The sequence below is a fragment of the Gobius niger genome (assembly GCF_951799975.1).
Source record: "Gobius niger genome assembly, chromosome: 5".
NCBI classification, from domain to species: Eukaryota; Metazoa; Chordata; class Actinopteri; order Gobiiformes; family Gobiidae; genus Gobius; species Gobius niger.
Window position 1 is genome coordinate 21,089,264 of NC_136856.1, and position 16,339 is coordinate 21,105,602.

At 40.3% G+C, this 16,339-nt stretch overlaps 3 protein-coding genes across 3 annotated transcripts; 1 reads left to right on the forward strand and 2 right to left on the reverse strand.

The window, feature by feature from the left end:
- Positions 1-399: 399 nt before the first annotated feature.
- tmem35 (transmembrane protein 35) lies at positions 400-2,536 on the reverse strand. Its single transcript, XM_079556814.1, has 2 exons — positions 2,332-2,536; positions 400-1,545 (listed from the first exon to the last, which is right to left on the reverse strand). Exons 1-2 carry the CDS (start codon positions 2,449-2,451, stop codon positions 1,180-1,182), a joined length of 486 nt encoding a protein of 161 aa, XP_079412940.1. The 5' UTR covers positions 2,452-2,536; the 3' UTR covers positions 400-1,179.
- Positions 2,537-3,377: 841 nt separating this feature from the next.
- Positions 3,378-5,659, reverse strand: arl13a (ADP-ribosylation factor-like 13A; the record flags this gene model as incomplete). The annotated part of the gene is made up of 9 exons (XM_079556407.1): positions 5,565-5,659; positions 5,345-5,415; positions 4,787-5,039; positions 4,530-4,635; positions 4,240-4,445; positions 4,026-4,134; positions 3,700-3,958; positions 3,520-3,636; positions 3,378-3,436 (listed from the first exon to the last, which is right to left on the reverse strand). The coding sequence occupies exons 1-9, from the start codon at positions 5,621-5,623 to the stop codon at positions 3,378-3,380; spliced, it is 1,239 nt and encodes a 412-aa protein (XP_079412533.1). The 5' UTR covers positions 5,624-5,659.
- Positions 5,660-9,636: 3,977 nt separating this feature from the next.
- xkrx (XK related X-linked) lies at positions 9,637-16,109 on the forward strand. Its single transcript, XM_079556621.1, has 3 exons — positions 9,637-10,492; positions 14,223-14,482; positions 14,578-16,109. The coding sequence occupies exons 1-3, from the start codon at positions 10,122-10,124 to the stop codon at positions 15,423-15,425; spliced, it is 1,479 nt and encodes a 492-aa protein (XP_079412747.1). The 5' UTR covers positions 9,637-10,121; the 3' UTR covers positions 15,426-16,109.
- The last annotated feature ends 230 nt before the right edge of the window (positions 16,110-16,339 follow it).

A 16,339-nucleotide genomic window follows, 5' to 3' on the forward strand; every position in this document is an offset into this window, starting at 1 on the left:
TCCGAGATCTGACGGGATGGGGCAGGGCAAAGGCAGTATGGCCATTTGCACTGTTGTATTTCAACTCACATCTGCTGCTTATTGCACATTTATAAATCTACCAAATCATGTTGTTTTGTGGATACGTAGAACGTTGTAGAATATGAGATAAGATAGCCTTTATTGATCTCACAATGGAGAAATGTACTTGTTAACTAACTTGTTATCTATTGTTAGCCATTTTAACAAAAAAAAAAAAATCAATTGTTTTTATTTTTTTCCTTTGTTTATTTTATTGCATGCCCTTATTATTTATTTATTTTTCATCTCTGCACCTGAGTTAAGTCCTAGTTTGTGAATGAACCTTTTTGCTGACAATGGCCATAGAACCTGTTCTCATTCATGCAGAAGAAAGACAGAGGAGTCATTTTCAAATCTTTATTGCAAGTCTAGTTATAACAGAATTATTTCAGAAATATTAAAATTGTGTGTTAATTCTATGTAATTTCGCAAAAGGGAAAACGGCCAAGGGAAGAAAAATTGTGTGACACTAAGGTGACAATTTTAATTTAAGACAATCAGCTAAAAAACAAGAGGTACACATGGACAGGCATTAAGGTAGATTTGGTTTGCATTCTGCTGCACAAGTTAGCAGCAAACTTGAGGCAGGCCCAGGTAGGCTGTCTTTTACAATTTATAAACTACTCTGTCGAAAGAACCAAGAAGGGAATACAATGGGAATTAAAACTCATGCATATTGAAAACATTTATTTCTCTGCCACTGACTGTTGGTGTTTCAGCAGTATTATGATTTCAGTTAATTATTAAACCACGTGACTTATAAGAACTTATAATAGAATGTTTAATTAAAGGATACAGCAACGCGTGTGACTTGAAAAGAAATAGGTTAGAACCCGGATGAAATTCAGTGATCCAGCAGGATGAGCAATGATTTCCACAACTATGATTGTCCATAGATATGTAGAGGATGATGTATAGAGTATAATGTATGTATGAACATTTACATTTTCACATTGAGTGCAGTAAAGAGTACTTAGTTCATATTTTATGCATCAGGTTTTGTGTTCAGGAGCAATTCCCAGCTGAAGTGAACATATCCTTATAAAAATCAATTACTACAATCCACACAGACACAAATGTGCCCTTCTTCTGTGGCTTGGATCAAAGTGGAAGACCAGTTTAAGATTGCTTGACTTTGTTTTTTTCCTGGTCATTGAGGTACTGTTCTTCACGGCTGTCTTCCCTCTCTGGTCGGTCTTCACTTTGGCGGGCAATAAGCAGTCGGCAGGTGAGGAGAATACCAAAAACTAAAGCGTGGGCATATCGCTTTAGGGGGTCTCCAACAAGTTGATGGAAGAAAAGAACTGCCAGCATGACCAGGAGGAGCAAAAAATTAGCTACATCTTTTGGCTTTCCTGGCACAAGGGTAAGCACCACACCACAGCCCACCTCTAAAGAGCCGATGATCTTACGGAGCAGGACAGAGCTAATACCAATTTTCTTCAGACCTGGTAGTGCTTTGGCATAGCTCTTATAGGCCCTTTTCTGGAGAGAAAAAAAGACAAAGATTGTGATTGTACACTGTGACATGAATGTGGGTCAGCCAGAGAACGGCCCAGGCCTTGATTAGGTTACAAAGACATCATCCCATCATCTTTAGGGCCCTCTGATCATTGTAACAAACACAAATCTTTAAACACAGTGTGGCTCATCTTCACACAGGTCAGAGCTTAGTTCAGCATCAGCACCAGCGGCAGGTGCATCTCACAGAATTTGCTCGAATGCGCCGCCATTACTCTCGGCTGATCCAAAGATGAAACGGCAAAAGATGAAGCTTGGACTAGCCTACATAAAATATCAGACACGAGCTATCAGTGCGCGTGCGTACATCCAAGCGGAAAACATGGGTTAACCTGGTCTTCTATGTGGTTAATATAAAAACAGGCTCCCACTGTCCTAATGATATCAGCATAATCACTCACAATGTTTTTTTTGCTGGCGGTCATACAGTGTTTTGCGTGTTTGTTTTGTTTTGGGGAGGCTGGGGCACCAATGGGATGGATCCAGTTTCTCAACAATGTCCAAGGACTGGAAGAAACGCTACATGCATAGTGTGAAAACGCTCATTGTTTCATCCGAGGTAAAGCATACACATTTAAATCCGTAACACGAAAAAAGCCGTGGCCGACACAAGTGAAACCTATCTATGACTATTTAGGTCAGCTTCTGAATCTGCACACCATTCGTGCATGATAGCCTTTGAGGTCTGCATCATCACAGAACAATGGGTTTCCATCAAAATGCACGCGTTTACCACGTTTCAATACTCACCATTTCGCTATATGCGTCCTTGCTTAGCCGCGGTGTTAGTTTAATCGTCCCCATAAATACGAAGAATAGCCCCAACGCAAAAGACAGGGCCACAATGGTTATTGTCCTCGGTGAAGCCATGTTCTGTGTGTGCGAACAGCCGCTTCCTCCCTGATGTGTGTGAGCGAGAGTCGGAAGGTTTCAAAGATGCGCCAGGGGGATGGGCTTTAGCTTCTGCCTCTTCTGCCAATACCGCTCACTGCCACTAGGGGGCCCCGCAGCTTTACAACAAACAGAAACTGGCACCGCACGAGCACAGTTTGGTTGTAAATTGAAATGTTGCTGACAAATAACACAACAGACAAATAAATAGGCTGAAAAAACATAAAAAACACAACATTTTATTTCGAAAGTTTTACACAAATAAAAGTGAAACAAAGGCAAATTATTCGATACCTAAAAAATCGGAGAAATGTAAGAAATTCTTCACGTGTTGGATGCAAGCTATTTTTTGTATGATGTTTATGATTATTGTATTTATAAATGTTGACAAAATTGCTTAAAGGTGCATTATGCAACTTTTTCTGCGAAAAAAGGTTGATATTTGCGCGTATTTGACCTTGGCTGTATGAGTGGTGAGCATGGCATCTGTATTTTTGATCACGGTGGTCTCTACAACGCTCCAAGATCAATTGCTTTGTACGTTTTTTGGCGAGAGGGTTTGTCAGTAGAGAGAACCTTTCAAACAATTGATCCTGGAGCGTCCTGGAGACCACAGTGATGGAAAGTAAAGGCGCCATGCTGACCACTCATGCAGCCGCTCGGTCTCTACAAGGTCAAATATGCACAAGTATCTTTTATCTTTTCCGCAGAAAAGGTTGCATTATGCACCTTTAATGTAAAATCTAATAATCACAGGTGAACCAATTACAACCACCATATAGCCTACCTATCACACACAGTGCAACCTTTCATAGAAGGTCATTTAAGTTATCCCTTCATGACACAGTGGTAACTCCAAATATTCAGGGATCAGTGATTTCAACAAAACAAGTAACTGGTTTTGTTTAGCCTTGCCCCTGCTCTTGACGTTCCTTGAGGGCCAATATCGCTTTTCTGTAAAGATCTATCAAGAAAGAGAGATATGTTTTAAAACAGATCACATTATATCTACAGGTGAACTGAACTGAGAATTTAAAAATGCTTTACCAAATGTTGAAGATAGGTCCACAGGCTGTGAACAAGTATGAGCCATTTCTTCGGTGTTGATCTTGTTTTTTCTTTTCACTTTGCCAACTTTCTTCTTTTTCTTTTTTTCTACTTTGACTGGACAAAAAATAACATTTATTTGTTATGTAAGACAGGTCTGTATGATTTGAATCGCTTTACCCTTCAGTGGCTTCTCCTCGTTGGTAGGTAACTCAGGCACAGCCAGTGGGTCTTCTGGACTCTTGTCTTTTCTATTCAATTTACTCTTCTTAGGCGAGATCAGGACACTTCTGGTTGTCTCTTTGTTGTCAGTAGGCTCATCATTTCCATCTCCATTTTCTGGTTCCTGCTCACTCAGAATCTCCTTGTCTTCAACATTTTTGGAGGGTTTTGGCTTCTTTTTCTTCTTCTTTGTTAATTTCTTTTTTAAGGAAGCTTCCTGTGTATAAAACAATGTATGTCAATCCTCTGCACCAAGGTAAACACAATGTGCAGCATTTGCCTACCTTTTGCAGCATATTCCGAATGGGTTGCAGTTTTCCTTCACCTTTTGTCTTTTTCTCTCTCTCCTTTGGGCGATGGACCTGGCGAAGACTGGACCTGCTGGACTCCATTCTGAAATAAATAATAGTAATCAATAATTTTACTGTCCTTGTAGGAATAGACAACAGTATACACAATGTAATTTGTATTTTCGGAACAACCAACAAAATGTTTCACCTGTCTGCCTTGTTTTTTTTGCGCATCTTGTCAATCTTCCCATCTTTCTCCTTGTCTATTTGCTCCAGTGTCCTCCTGCTGTCATGGATCACACGGGCACACAGATCTGGATAGTCCAGACAAACTGCCCGCAGCAGCCAGCGAAGTCCTCTCAGAGTCTTCCTGTCTGACCATCGCCGCAGATCCATTAAGGCTGAACAAGGTTCCTTTAAAAGGAAAACAATTGGAAAAAAATAAGCAATTATGAGGTTTGTATATTTTTTTAATTTGACTATTTAACGTAAACTTACGATATGGCACAGAGAGCGACTTTGGTTGACCAGCTTCTCCAGGGAGAGAATCTCAATTAATTCACTTCCAAGCAAGGCATTAATTTTGTCCTGCTTGTTAGCCAACCTAGAGGACAAAAAAAAACTATTGGCAACTTCACTATCGACAGTATCTGCCACCAAAGAGTGTATATATGACACGGTTTGTGGTGTAATAAGAGTGTAGAGCAGGGGGAGCATGCAGGAACTCTATTGTACATTTCATAGTTGGCGCTTACACGAGCAAGGGTTTTCCAGCCACTCTGGGATGCTTCAACAGGTCTTCTAAAACCTGATTGACCTCCTTCATTCTCTGTCTGTCACAGGAGTCCACCACAAAGATGATTCCATGAGCTTCACTGTAGAGTTCCCTCCACCTACTCCTGGACTCTGCGGATCCTCCCACATCCAGAAGAGTGACCAGGTAGTTCTCCACTCTCAGCTCATACCGCACACAGCCTTGTGTGGGTCCTGCATCCCCTCCAAGGGCCTCTACATCAGACAGGTACATTACAGTCACTACTGTGTGGGACCATATCATTTGGTAATAGTAAATGGTCACAACTAAGAAAGCACTTTTATCCAAAGTACTTTAAGGAACCACTCACCCATTCACACTCTCATACATACACCAATGTACGCAGATACTACATACAGTACATTAGTACGCAGTATCTGCATATCTGCATATGCAGTACATTAGTAGTTTCGACACAATGACACAGACTCCTAATTGAATTATATAATGGATTTCTATCCTACATTTTGCAGTCTTTACACTAAATTTTATGTATTACCTCTTAACATCCCCCTGATAGAGGATGTTTTTCCTGCTTTGTCTAGACCCACCACAAGAATTGTCAATTTCCTACGAAACACCATTAAAGATAAATGGTCAAACAGAAAAACTTTAAACCATGGCACATTTCTCAACTCAGAACTTTCAATATAATTTCAGTTCATACCTTACTTTGATAAAGTGTAAACTACTGATAACAGAATATAGATTGTTCCTACCTGATTGGTTCCTGGATTTTGGAGACCCAGGTACAGCAGTTGCTTATTAGGTTGAACATGTTGACCTGAGGTGTGCACAGTGGCCACCATTTTTTCCGAAAGTGGTGTCTGTAAACATCAAGGCAATATTTACCATAAGGAGGATGACTGGGTGTTGAGTCCTATTGAAGCCAGGAACAAGTCCAGTAAAAAAAAATGTGGTGTTTTTTTTTTCTCCTTGCTTTCAAATACATTATGCTTTCCATTGTGAATGAAATAAATACTGTATAATGTATCTAAAAGAAACGCACATAATAATAGTTAGCAACAAGCATGTCAAATCTAGTTGAGCTAAAAAAAAAAATCTTTGGCCCATGTGTAGTGTTTCAAGGCTAATCTGTTAAAGCCACTTTAGAGCGGCCTTGTGAACAGACTGCCCCACATTTGTTTAGGCAGAAAAAGACTGAGGTCACTGCACTGTAAATCTTCCATATGTAAATGGAAATACATGAACACAGTATTATGACACAAATATGATTAGTGGGACTACAACACTGTGATTAGTGTCGTGTGGCACTAGACATGATTGTTGACTAGTCTAAATTACACATTTGATTAAATATGCAGTGTAACAAACTCGCTTCATAATTAATATTGAAACCGTGAGATGAAGACACATACATTCAATATACATAATTAAAAACAGTCAATAGATAGAAATAGAAAATAGAAAATAAATCAGTAAAATTTCAATATTAAAGTGTTTCAACTGGGTTATGGTTAAACTAACAATATCACATGAGTACATTAATGACCAACATTTTGTAAAACATTAGTGACAACAACCACAGTAACAGCAAAGTGTAGAAAAATACTCACAGAAGCAAGTCTATGGCCATGCATTTGTTTTGGTGCAAGTCTCTGCTTACATACTGGGCTCATCAGCTACTAAACTAATCAGGCTCACTGTAAGCCTTTGGTCACCTCATGTAGGAGGAGTAACCTAGGAAAGGTGCTGAGGGATTTTCAGCCAATCACGCAGGCAGATGAACACTGTGTTGATGCTATTGGACAGACTAATTTTGCTTCTAATGAACCAACCTGGGGTTTACAGTTTAAATGTGTCTCATGTTGCCATGTGTGACGCACTGGGACTTCTTCTGTAAGTGTAGTGTTAAAGCTGGGGTGCCTGACTTTTTGTTGTTGTTGTTGTTATTGTTGTTGTTGTTGTTCGCATGGTAAATATTGCCTAAAATAGAATATATGTATTTTTCTGTGGTGGCAAAGAGGTTGTTGTAAACACAGAAAACAAAAACAGATCTGGTTGCATTGTCTTGACCTAAATATTAACTGAGTGATAAGAGAGAATATAAATGTAGAATCTAATTTAGTGCAATTTAAAAGTTTTACACGTACGTGGAACATGCATATGATTAATTTGCTTGAACAATCTGGATGTGCAGCAGGAGGGATTGTGAGAGCTAGAAACAAGTTTGGGCCAAAACAAAAACAAAATCACAAAAAGAATCACCGGAAAAATCAGGCACCCCAGCTTCAATAGTATTTTACATGATTAACTTAAAATATGGTAATATGTAATATAATATATATACCTACAATAATGTCCTATAAGGTTACTAATGCCAGTATGTCATCAGTCCATTTTGTATATTGACAATGATAAAGCACTTAAAGGGCATAATAAATGGCAAGAAAAATAACAATAAAGATATTGTATTGCAAGCTTTATTAAAAAAAAAAAAAGCTAAATACTACCAGCTCAATAACTACCACTAGATGGCATTGCTCATACTGTCTTTGACTCCAGACACCCTTTACCAAATCATAGAACAATAATTCTGTCCCAAGTTTGCATATTTTAGTAAAAAGTCAGTTACGATTTATATTTAATTTTGCTAATAATAAATACATTTTCTTCTATTATGAACGTCTGTGATCCTGGCATTGGGAGTAACTGCCTCATGTTGATGATGCCTGCTCTGTGTATTCTGCATTTAATAAATTAGATTAGTAGTATTTATCTCATCATGGCATACACACAATTACCTTCAACATATTCATAACTGAAGATAAATTGAAAAATACTAAGTGACTGGCTAGAGCTTGAATTTATTTCTACCCAAAGAGATGTTCACTTGCAACATGCAGAGCTCCGGAAGCATTGTTTTTGTGCTGTCTCAGTTATCTCATTATGTCATTTATCTGATGACCAATGAGGAGGCGCGCTCCTCTACACTGCTGAATAAGTGCATCCTGCAGATCCTGACCACAGCTCACTGTCAGCTGACACTGACATAAACAACTGCACAGAATGAGCAGAGTATTAGCGGTAGCTCCCAGGACCACACCCCCCACGCACTGGCTGTCACATTGCACACATGTTTCACAACTGCTGATGAGGCACTCTTACACTCAGATTTAATGTTGCTTGTAAGATTTGTGTCATTTAGTGACTTTGTAAAACACGAAGGCAATGGGTAAACACACCTTTAATCCTTGCGAGAAATGTATTGTGAGTCTGCCTCAGGTCAATACGTTCCCGTTTGGCTGTTTGGGTTTAGCCTCTATGGTTTATTTACTTGACAACATAGCACTGAACGCTTTGTCTGACTGGTCACAGTTGAGTTTAAGACTGTAAGTGTCAGTGCGAGAGGCTGGGAACATTAGTGGGAGTTGTGGATGACTCAGTGTGTAAGTGGGGGTTGCTGTTGCACCTGTTTGTTTAGCTGGTTCATTCACTGCAGGTCACTACAACAAGGCCAAGTCAGGCTGTTGAGCTAAACTAAAAATGGAAGCAGAAAGCATGCAGCTCTTTTTTTCTTGTCCCCAGTGATTTCATTTCATTTTTGACCAAAAGAGCATTGTACAGGAAAGCCTTTATTTAGACTTGGATTTTACTGCCTTCTATCTGTATGAGATGTAAACATTTAAAAAGGCATTGCACTGTTTTTGGCTGATTTGCTTTATTAGACTTGATGGTTCAGTGTGAAACTAGGTGAAGAGAGGAGACTGTCAGGACAGACTGTCGGCAAATTGTCCGAACTAGAATAGGAATTTGTAATGCCGTGACTACTAGACTAAAGCTTTCTTTTTTTTCTTTCATTTTTAACATTTTTGAGACATCTTTTGTGGACTTTATTATTTTTAAACAAGCCGTTATAAAACAGATTTTGTTTTACTTTTTATTATTTATTATGTTGATAAGACATAAAATATAGTCATTCAGAGTACATTGTTCTGATAAATGACTTGTTGACAGTCTGACAGTGTGACATCATCATCACATTCTAAAATATGCTGATCTAGAACAAATAGTTTTTTAGGGAATTGCTTTAGACTTTAGACCAAAATTATGAAATCGCATTAATGCATGTTTTGACCCTTGAAATGCAAAGATTTTTACCGTGTACCAGTTGTTCGCATCAACATTTTGGGGGTTGCGACCTGAAAGAGTTTGGGAACTGCTGGAATAGATCTTAAACTTAATAGAAACAATTTGATCCAAGCATCAGGTCAGAATAAATTATATGTATCAACCTATGAAGCGACAGTGGCTCACATGGTACCCTAGGGCAGCTGTGGCAACAACTGTAGCTTGCCACCACCATGAATGAATAATGTCTACAGTGTAGCGCTATTATTATTACTTGAATACTCTAAGTACTTTCTTTTATTTAACTGAAAGACTGTGTGTTGATTTGACGCACGGTTCCACCTACCCTACTCTACCCTGCTCTACTTTGCCTGCATTTGAAATGTTTCCACCAGCCCACTTTACAGTTAACTGGTACTTTTTTTAGTACCTGCTTGGTCCTGGTACTAACCAGGCCAAGCAGGTACTGTTTCCAATGGATACAGTCAAAAGCAAAGCCATATCCATGGATACACCCTGGTAACCATGGATACAGTATCAGATTCTACAGAATAGTGGAAACACAACCAGGCCAAGTAGAGTAGGACCAAACCAAGTAGAGTAGAGAAGGGTAGGGCTGGTGGAAACAGATTGGGGCAGATCTGGTAGTCTTACTTTGAAACCGCTGCGTCATTTCCGTCATTTCGTTATTCACGAACGCTTGACGCATGAGTCGGTGCTGCTGTTGCTCTCTCCGCACTGGCTCAACAACCTGATTTGGCCAACGCTTCGTTTTCTGGGACGATCTGAAACAGGCACCCAGAGCCCTGCCCTGAGTCTCCCACAAAGACCGTGAGTGTTGCCGATACTCGCTACTTTGAGTCCAGGCTGTGGCCGCAGTCGCGCGGAGGCAGCTGCTACTTCTGCTGGCGGGGAATCGGTAATAATATGACGGTGTGACAGTGGGGAAGTTTTCCTCCACATTGAAGCAGCAGCCCCGATCACCGCAGACAGGGAGGGAGATGTTGAGGCCACGTATTTAGATCAAACATGCTTTGGCGATTGCGGCACCGGCGGTAGTTGCTATCATTGAATCATCAACCAGAAATGAATGACTTCATGGAAAGTTGGTGGACATGGCTCGCTGAATTGACATTATTAGAACTGTCAACAAAGTAACTACGTTAAAAGACTCAAATGTCTCAATGTTAAACTACACGCATGCAGCCATGGAAGATCACGAACAAGAGCGGGACATCTCTAACATTGACCCACAGGAGTGTGTCCGTCCAGAGGATGACAATGGACTGCTGGTGGTCCGTCACAGCCGGGTCCGCCCGCCCTTCAGCGTCGTCCTCAGCACGATGCTCTACTGTGCAGAGTTCATCACCGCCGCTGTCATGTGCAGCAGGTACCAGAAGACTGAGGACAGCATCTGGATGGGCTTCACCATCACCTTTATGCTGGTCCCTGCGGTGCTCATACAGCTGGCCCTTACCTTCATCCACAGAGACCTGGGACGGGACCGGCCGCTCGTGCTCTTCCTGCACCTGCTGCTGCTGGGACCTGTCATTAGGTAGGTCTGCAGACTCTACAACTCTTTTCCAGAGCAGCAGTCTGAATGACCAGAATAATTGTCTCCATCATAAAGAAGATGTTTTTCTTCCATAGAGGTTATGCAGGTTCCACTTCTATTAAAATACAAATGGAACCTCAAATTGAGGGACATTTCAAAGAACAACAAAGGATTAAAATAGCAGAGATACCCACTCAATTTTGTTTGACATCACACACATCTGAAGAGAAATAGAACCTTCAACAGCAGCAAAAGTCCACTCAGTTTGCTGCTGTTGCTATGTTTCGGCATCACACACAACTTCTCTTCTAACTGATGTGAATAGATCATTTACATTTTCTCTTCTTTCAAGAAATACTGCCTTACTACTGTAAAGTTCTTTTGTGGAATACGAAATGTGTCTCTACTTTGGCAGAGCCAGCTTTCCACATTCACGCTCCAGATGGAGAGACTGTGCTCTGCAGGGAACAGGAGGAGAACACATGATACAAAACACCCACATTATCATTTGTAGTTCACCACACACAGGTGATACCATTGTGTTTGGTCATGAGTATTCATGTCATGAGAAGGATATTCATGTGCATATGTACACACAGTGTCCGAGAGTGACACACTGTCTGAGGTCATCTCCATGTAATGGCACCAAATGATAATGATGCTTCAACTATTTAAGCAGATGACTGTTTCAGTTTGTTGCTAAAATAATGTTATTAAACCACTAAATTATATTAATACTAAGAATGATGGTAATTTTCACCATCTATACAGACCTTGTTACCGGTTTATCTGTAGAGGGTATGCAGGTAGCATTTCATCATGCATTGACAACAGCATAAACTGAGACAAATGAATGTCAAGTCTGCTTCATTATTTGATTTGACACTCGGCACCGAATATTGAGGCTCTGGCCATAATGCTGAATGAAATACTGATACCCTAAAGCTTTAGAACTGATGATTTTCTTAATGCGCACATTTGTAGAAGTACTTGCCTGTGGTTAGTTTAACACTGATGAAATGTCAATTGTATGAAGAAAAATGAAAAAGTAGAATTTTAAATGTTCTAAAACAGTGATAGGAGCAGTCACTTATGGCCCATTGTTATGGTTCTACGTCTTAGTATGTTGCATTAAGTATCACTTATAAATATCACTAACTAGAACTACACATACATTTTAGTGAAATCTTCATTAAATTAAAATAAAAAAACAATGAATGCAAACACCTTGCCCCACATGATCCCTTTCCCTTTGCTTGAGAGACCTATTTCAGTGAACCATGACTCATATCATAAGACATTAGGACAACTGCCTGAAGTTCATTTTATATCAAATTCAAATGTCCACTTTATAGTAAGAAGGCTGCCTTGGACTTTGACTTTCAAACAGTGAACCCCGGGGTATAGAGTACATTTTACAAGAGCCATTTGAAGGTGTGTTTCATTTTATTAGCAAGAATGTATTTGATCAGTTGGGAGTATGCTTTGAGTGGCTTCTATGTTGTGTATGTTCACACTGATATTAGCCTCTTTGCATGCATTTGTATTTTAACATAGTTGAAGTAGGCTTTTTCTAGTCTGTATAAGTTTAACTAATTTGTCTGTTATCTTTAGTGAACCATATAAATCTGGCTTTTGACCATTCTGCTTCATGCACTTTTGACACGTTTGTTTCCTAAAAAGTCTTTTGTCCCACAGATAATGAACATAATGGGCCTGTTTGACTGAGTTGTGCTTCAACATTGTGATTATTATGCATGCATGTATGTTAAAATACCTGCTTGTTCCCTGTTTTGCTTTAGGCAGTTCCTATATTGATGTAATCGCAAACTCTAGATGGGTAATTTCCTGTGCAGCTTGGCGATGATGTGATATTTGTTGCTGACCAGCCAACTACTGCATCGCGACACACATCGTGTTAACATTAAATTATGTATTCAAAGCAATATTCTCACGATGTAACTTTTTGAGCCGTTGACTCCAGAGAAGCACAAATACACAGTGTTTACAATAACAATGCAAACCCAGAGGAAAGAGGGAAGTCAATTGCTGTAGGGCAAGTCTTGTTGCAACACGTCTCCTGAAGCGTAAAAACACAGAATGAGAACATAATTAGTCCTTCTGAGTGGACCAGTTGCAGCATGCAGGCCTGTGCCTCTCTCCGAAACTGCACACTGTCAAATTTAGCAGCAGTGAAAACGTCAGGGTCAGCCTGATCCCACTGTGTGTTCCAAACAGGATGATAAGACTGAAAAGACTGGGAGCTATTTCCTGAGCAGTATGTTGGGGGAAAAGATTATCTTGGTTGAAGCAGTTTATCATTGTTAGCTCAGTTTCTTTTGATTGATTCATTGTACATCTTATTATAGACCATCAGTCTGCTTAGTGTGTGCTCTCTACAAGCTTCGAGAAGCCGATATAGAAGCCAGAGTATTGATTCTTTTGGCTAATGCATTCATAAGCATCGCTGCTTTTCCTCTCGGTGACTTCAGCTCGCTCTACTAAATTGGCAGGGGTTCAGTACCCTTGTACTACGAGTTCATCCTGTTTTCATGACAAATCTCAATGTTATGTTATGTAAATTATTGTCTGATTACAAATTTGTGTCATACACCTCAAATGACCTTCATTTGCCAGGGGCTATATCTCTTTTATGTTTAAATGTTTGTTCAAATGCTTTATTGAAAACTGGAGCTTGGCACCATGTTGCATTTTCTCTAGATAGAAATTCCTCACCTAGCAGCAACAGTGTCCTTAAATAACGGCTGACTGTGGAATGTTTGGGAGCGAAGCTCGAGAGCGATCCCTTAAAACATGGAGAAATATACAGTGCTGAGCGAGACATTTTGTAGTAGAACTAAAGATAGCATTCCAGCAGCATGATGTGAGAAATGGTGCGCCTCACTGAAGGGCAGGTCTGTTGTCTTCACACACAGTGGTGTATCCGAATCTATCTTACAGCGTTTATTCAGCTATAGTAAAGCAGGGTATCACATAACTGATGTAGCACAGAAAACCTGTGATACCTGTTGTGCTTCTTTGTGTTACTTAGCCTTAGGGTGATGTAGTTTTATGGCCTGGTTTCATGATTTCATTCAACATTTCAGTGCAAAAGTAGTTCATAGTTTCTTCTGATTCTTTTATTTTCCCCGTACCAAAATACAGTGCTTGTTTTCAGAGCTTGGACAGCATGGCTGAGCTAACCCCACCCATGCTGAACATTGAGACCATTTACCTTGCAAATCTAAAGAGGCACACCCTCTTGTTCTGTTGATCCATTCATGCTGTAGCAAAACATTTCAATGGGCCGCCCTCTGTTGGTGCAAGAGTAGCAGTGCATGTGTTTATTCAGCTGTGATTTACAAAGGTCAGTCTGTTGTTTTGGAGCTAATACTTTAGCCCATTTTTACTTAAAGATGATTTTATTTATATTCGTCATTGCAATTAATCCCTTTATTTCAAAAATGTGGTTGTGTGTTTATGCCCAGTGTTTAAAATGTTTGAATCTGGTGCGCTGATAGTCTAGTTTAGGCTGCTGTCAGAGGCCTTGTATGTCAGAACACAGTCCTTCCCTCAACATTGAACTCTGACTCTGTGTGTGATAAGTTTATATTTGGGTTTGAGGTAAATGAGTACACAATGAAATATCAAACAGGAATAATACACAGCACCTTACTGCCCTCTGTTGGTTAAAAACAAACTTAAGTTACACTATTCCTTCTCTTCTCAGATGTCTTGAGGCCCTGGTCATGTATTTCAAAGCCGGCAAGAAGGAGGAGCCATATGTCACTATTTCCAGAAGGATCAGTCTGAAGAAGGGACAGGGGATACCCATGGAATGGGAAATTGGCCAATTAGAGCGTAACCTTGCAGCTCACAGAAACGCCTTTAAACGTGCTACTGTTATTCAGGCGTTTCTGGGCTCCACCCCTCAGCTGACTCTGCAGCTATACGCCACCATCCAGGAGAAGTACATCTTTCCACTGAGACGTAAGATCAGCTCCATGATGAATGATATGATTATTACATTTTTGTGTTTATATGAGATTACATGATCTAATGCTTTATTAATGTTGTGTCCGCAGTGGCTCTTATGATCATCACTCTGATTTCCATCACATACGGCGCTGTTGTATGCAACATTCTGGCCATTCAGATAAGATATGATGACTACAAGTTGCGATTGCGTCCAGCTGCATATATTTGCATAATTGTTTGGAGAGGTTTGGAGATAGCCACTCGAATCACTGCCCTTGTACTGTTCAGCACAGCCCTCACTCACTGGATTATCCTTGTGGGAATGTTGAACTTGCTGTTTTTCTTTTTTCTGCCTTGGGTCGAGTTTTGGGCCAGAAAAGGTTCTCTGGCTGACAACGTTGAGAAGAACTTTTCAAAGCTTGGCACCACAGTGGTGCTGTGCATGTTTACGTTGTTATACGCCTGCATCAACATTTTTTGCTGGTCTGCTGTGCAACTGGACCTCACGCACCGGGAGCTCATTGAGAAGAGGCAGCGATGGGACCGTTTGGCCCTCTATTACACCGGTCGCTTTGTTGAAAACTTCCTCCTCATCACCCTTTGGTACTTCTTCAAGTCCGACTTCTATGAATATGTGTGTGCGCCGCTACTGGTGGTCCAACTGCTGGTCTGCTACGGCCTGGCTATTCTCTTCATGCTCCTGTTTTATCAGTTCTTTCACCCGTGCAAACGCCTCTTCAAGTACAATGTTCATGACTGTCTGCACTGTGTCTGTTGTCGAAAGCGAGACACTTCACTCAGCAGTCGACAGGGAAAACCTTCGTACTCCAATGCTGCCACTATGGTGCTCATAGAGGATCCACTAGACGCTCAAAACACTCAACCCCTGGACCCGGCCGTTCTGCTGGGGGAACAGGAGACCGCCATTCTGGATGACTCGATGGATGCAGCTTGAAACTGCATGGATGAGGGGTCCAACATTTTGTAGAAAGTCACTACATAAGAAATTAACAAAATAGCTCATTCTTTGAGCAGGTGTTTCAGAGTTTCCCTGACTTGCGCAGATTTTTATCTGTCTGTTAATTATGGAAATATTCACCTATTTCTTAATGTATTTATGACAATAGTTGCACACAATAAAGGCCAGCAAAGCCTCTGCACCAAAGAATGTAGCATGTTGAAATATGCGGCCATGCACAAAGATTGCCTTGAGAGAGCAGCAGAGGGCCAGGTAGGATCAAGCAGGTGTTTGGGAATGGTGCCAAGTGTGGACATCCCCTGTTTACAACCTCAGGATTTTTATGTCATGGATGCTCCTTTTTGCACTTTGCTCTTTTCTGCTGCTGCTGCATTGAGCATCCATTACAGGTCAAAAATGTTGAGAGCAAATGCCTTATAGCTTTGTGAAAGGGATTGTGTTATTGTAGAATTAAAAAGAAATCATGTATTATATGCCTAAAAGCCTTAAAATGATATAAATGTGAGTTAATTAAGAACATCAATTATCCTCTGACAATTACAGGGCTGCTTTCACTATGTGCTTTATATGTCTTGTTTAGTGCCTAAACTACTTCTGTAGGCAATTACTTGAATTACTAATTTGAGAAGAAAAAAAAACAATGTCCACCTATTACTCACTGATGTCAAGCCGGTATTCTTTTAGTTGTCCAGTTTACTTGTTTAATGTAATAAAGATTCACTAATAAATGAAATGTTGTTTGCGAGCGTCACTCTACTATACTGGTGTTTACCCACTTTTACACTGTTCTAGTTGACCGTTTTTATAGTCCAGCTGCCACACAGGCTACTCCGAGCAAAAGGTTGAAAGGGTGAAATGGAAAAAGAATAATGGCCTAATGTCAGAGGCGG

Coding starts and splice junctions, on each gene's coding strand:
- xkrx (XM_079556621.1), top strand. CDS start 10,122: ATGTTAAACTACACGCATGCAGCCATGGAAGATCACGAACAAGAGCGG. Junction 10,493..14,222: donor CTGCTGGGACCTGTCATTAG/GTAGGTCTGCAG, acceptor TTCTCTTCTCAG/ATGTCTTGAGGCCCTGGTCA. Junction 14,483..14,577: donor GTACATCTTTCCACTGAGAC/GTAAGATCAGCT, acceptor TTGTGTCCGCAG/TGGCTCTTATGATCATCACT.
- tmem35 (XM_079556814.1), bottom strand. CDS start 2,451: ATGGCTTCACCGAGGACAATAACCATTGTGGCCCTGTCTTTTGCGTTG. Junction 1,546..2,331: donor AGGACGCATATAGCGAAATG/GTGAGTATTGAA, acceptor TTTTCTCTCCAG/AAAAGGGCCTATAAGAGCTA.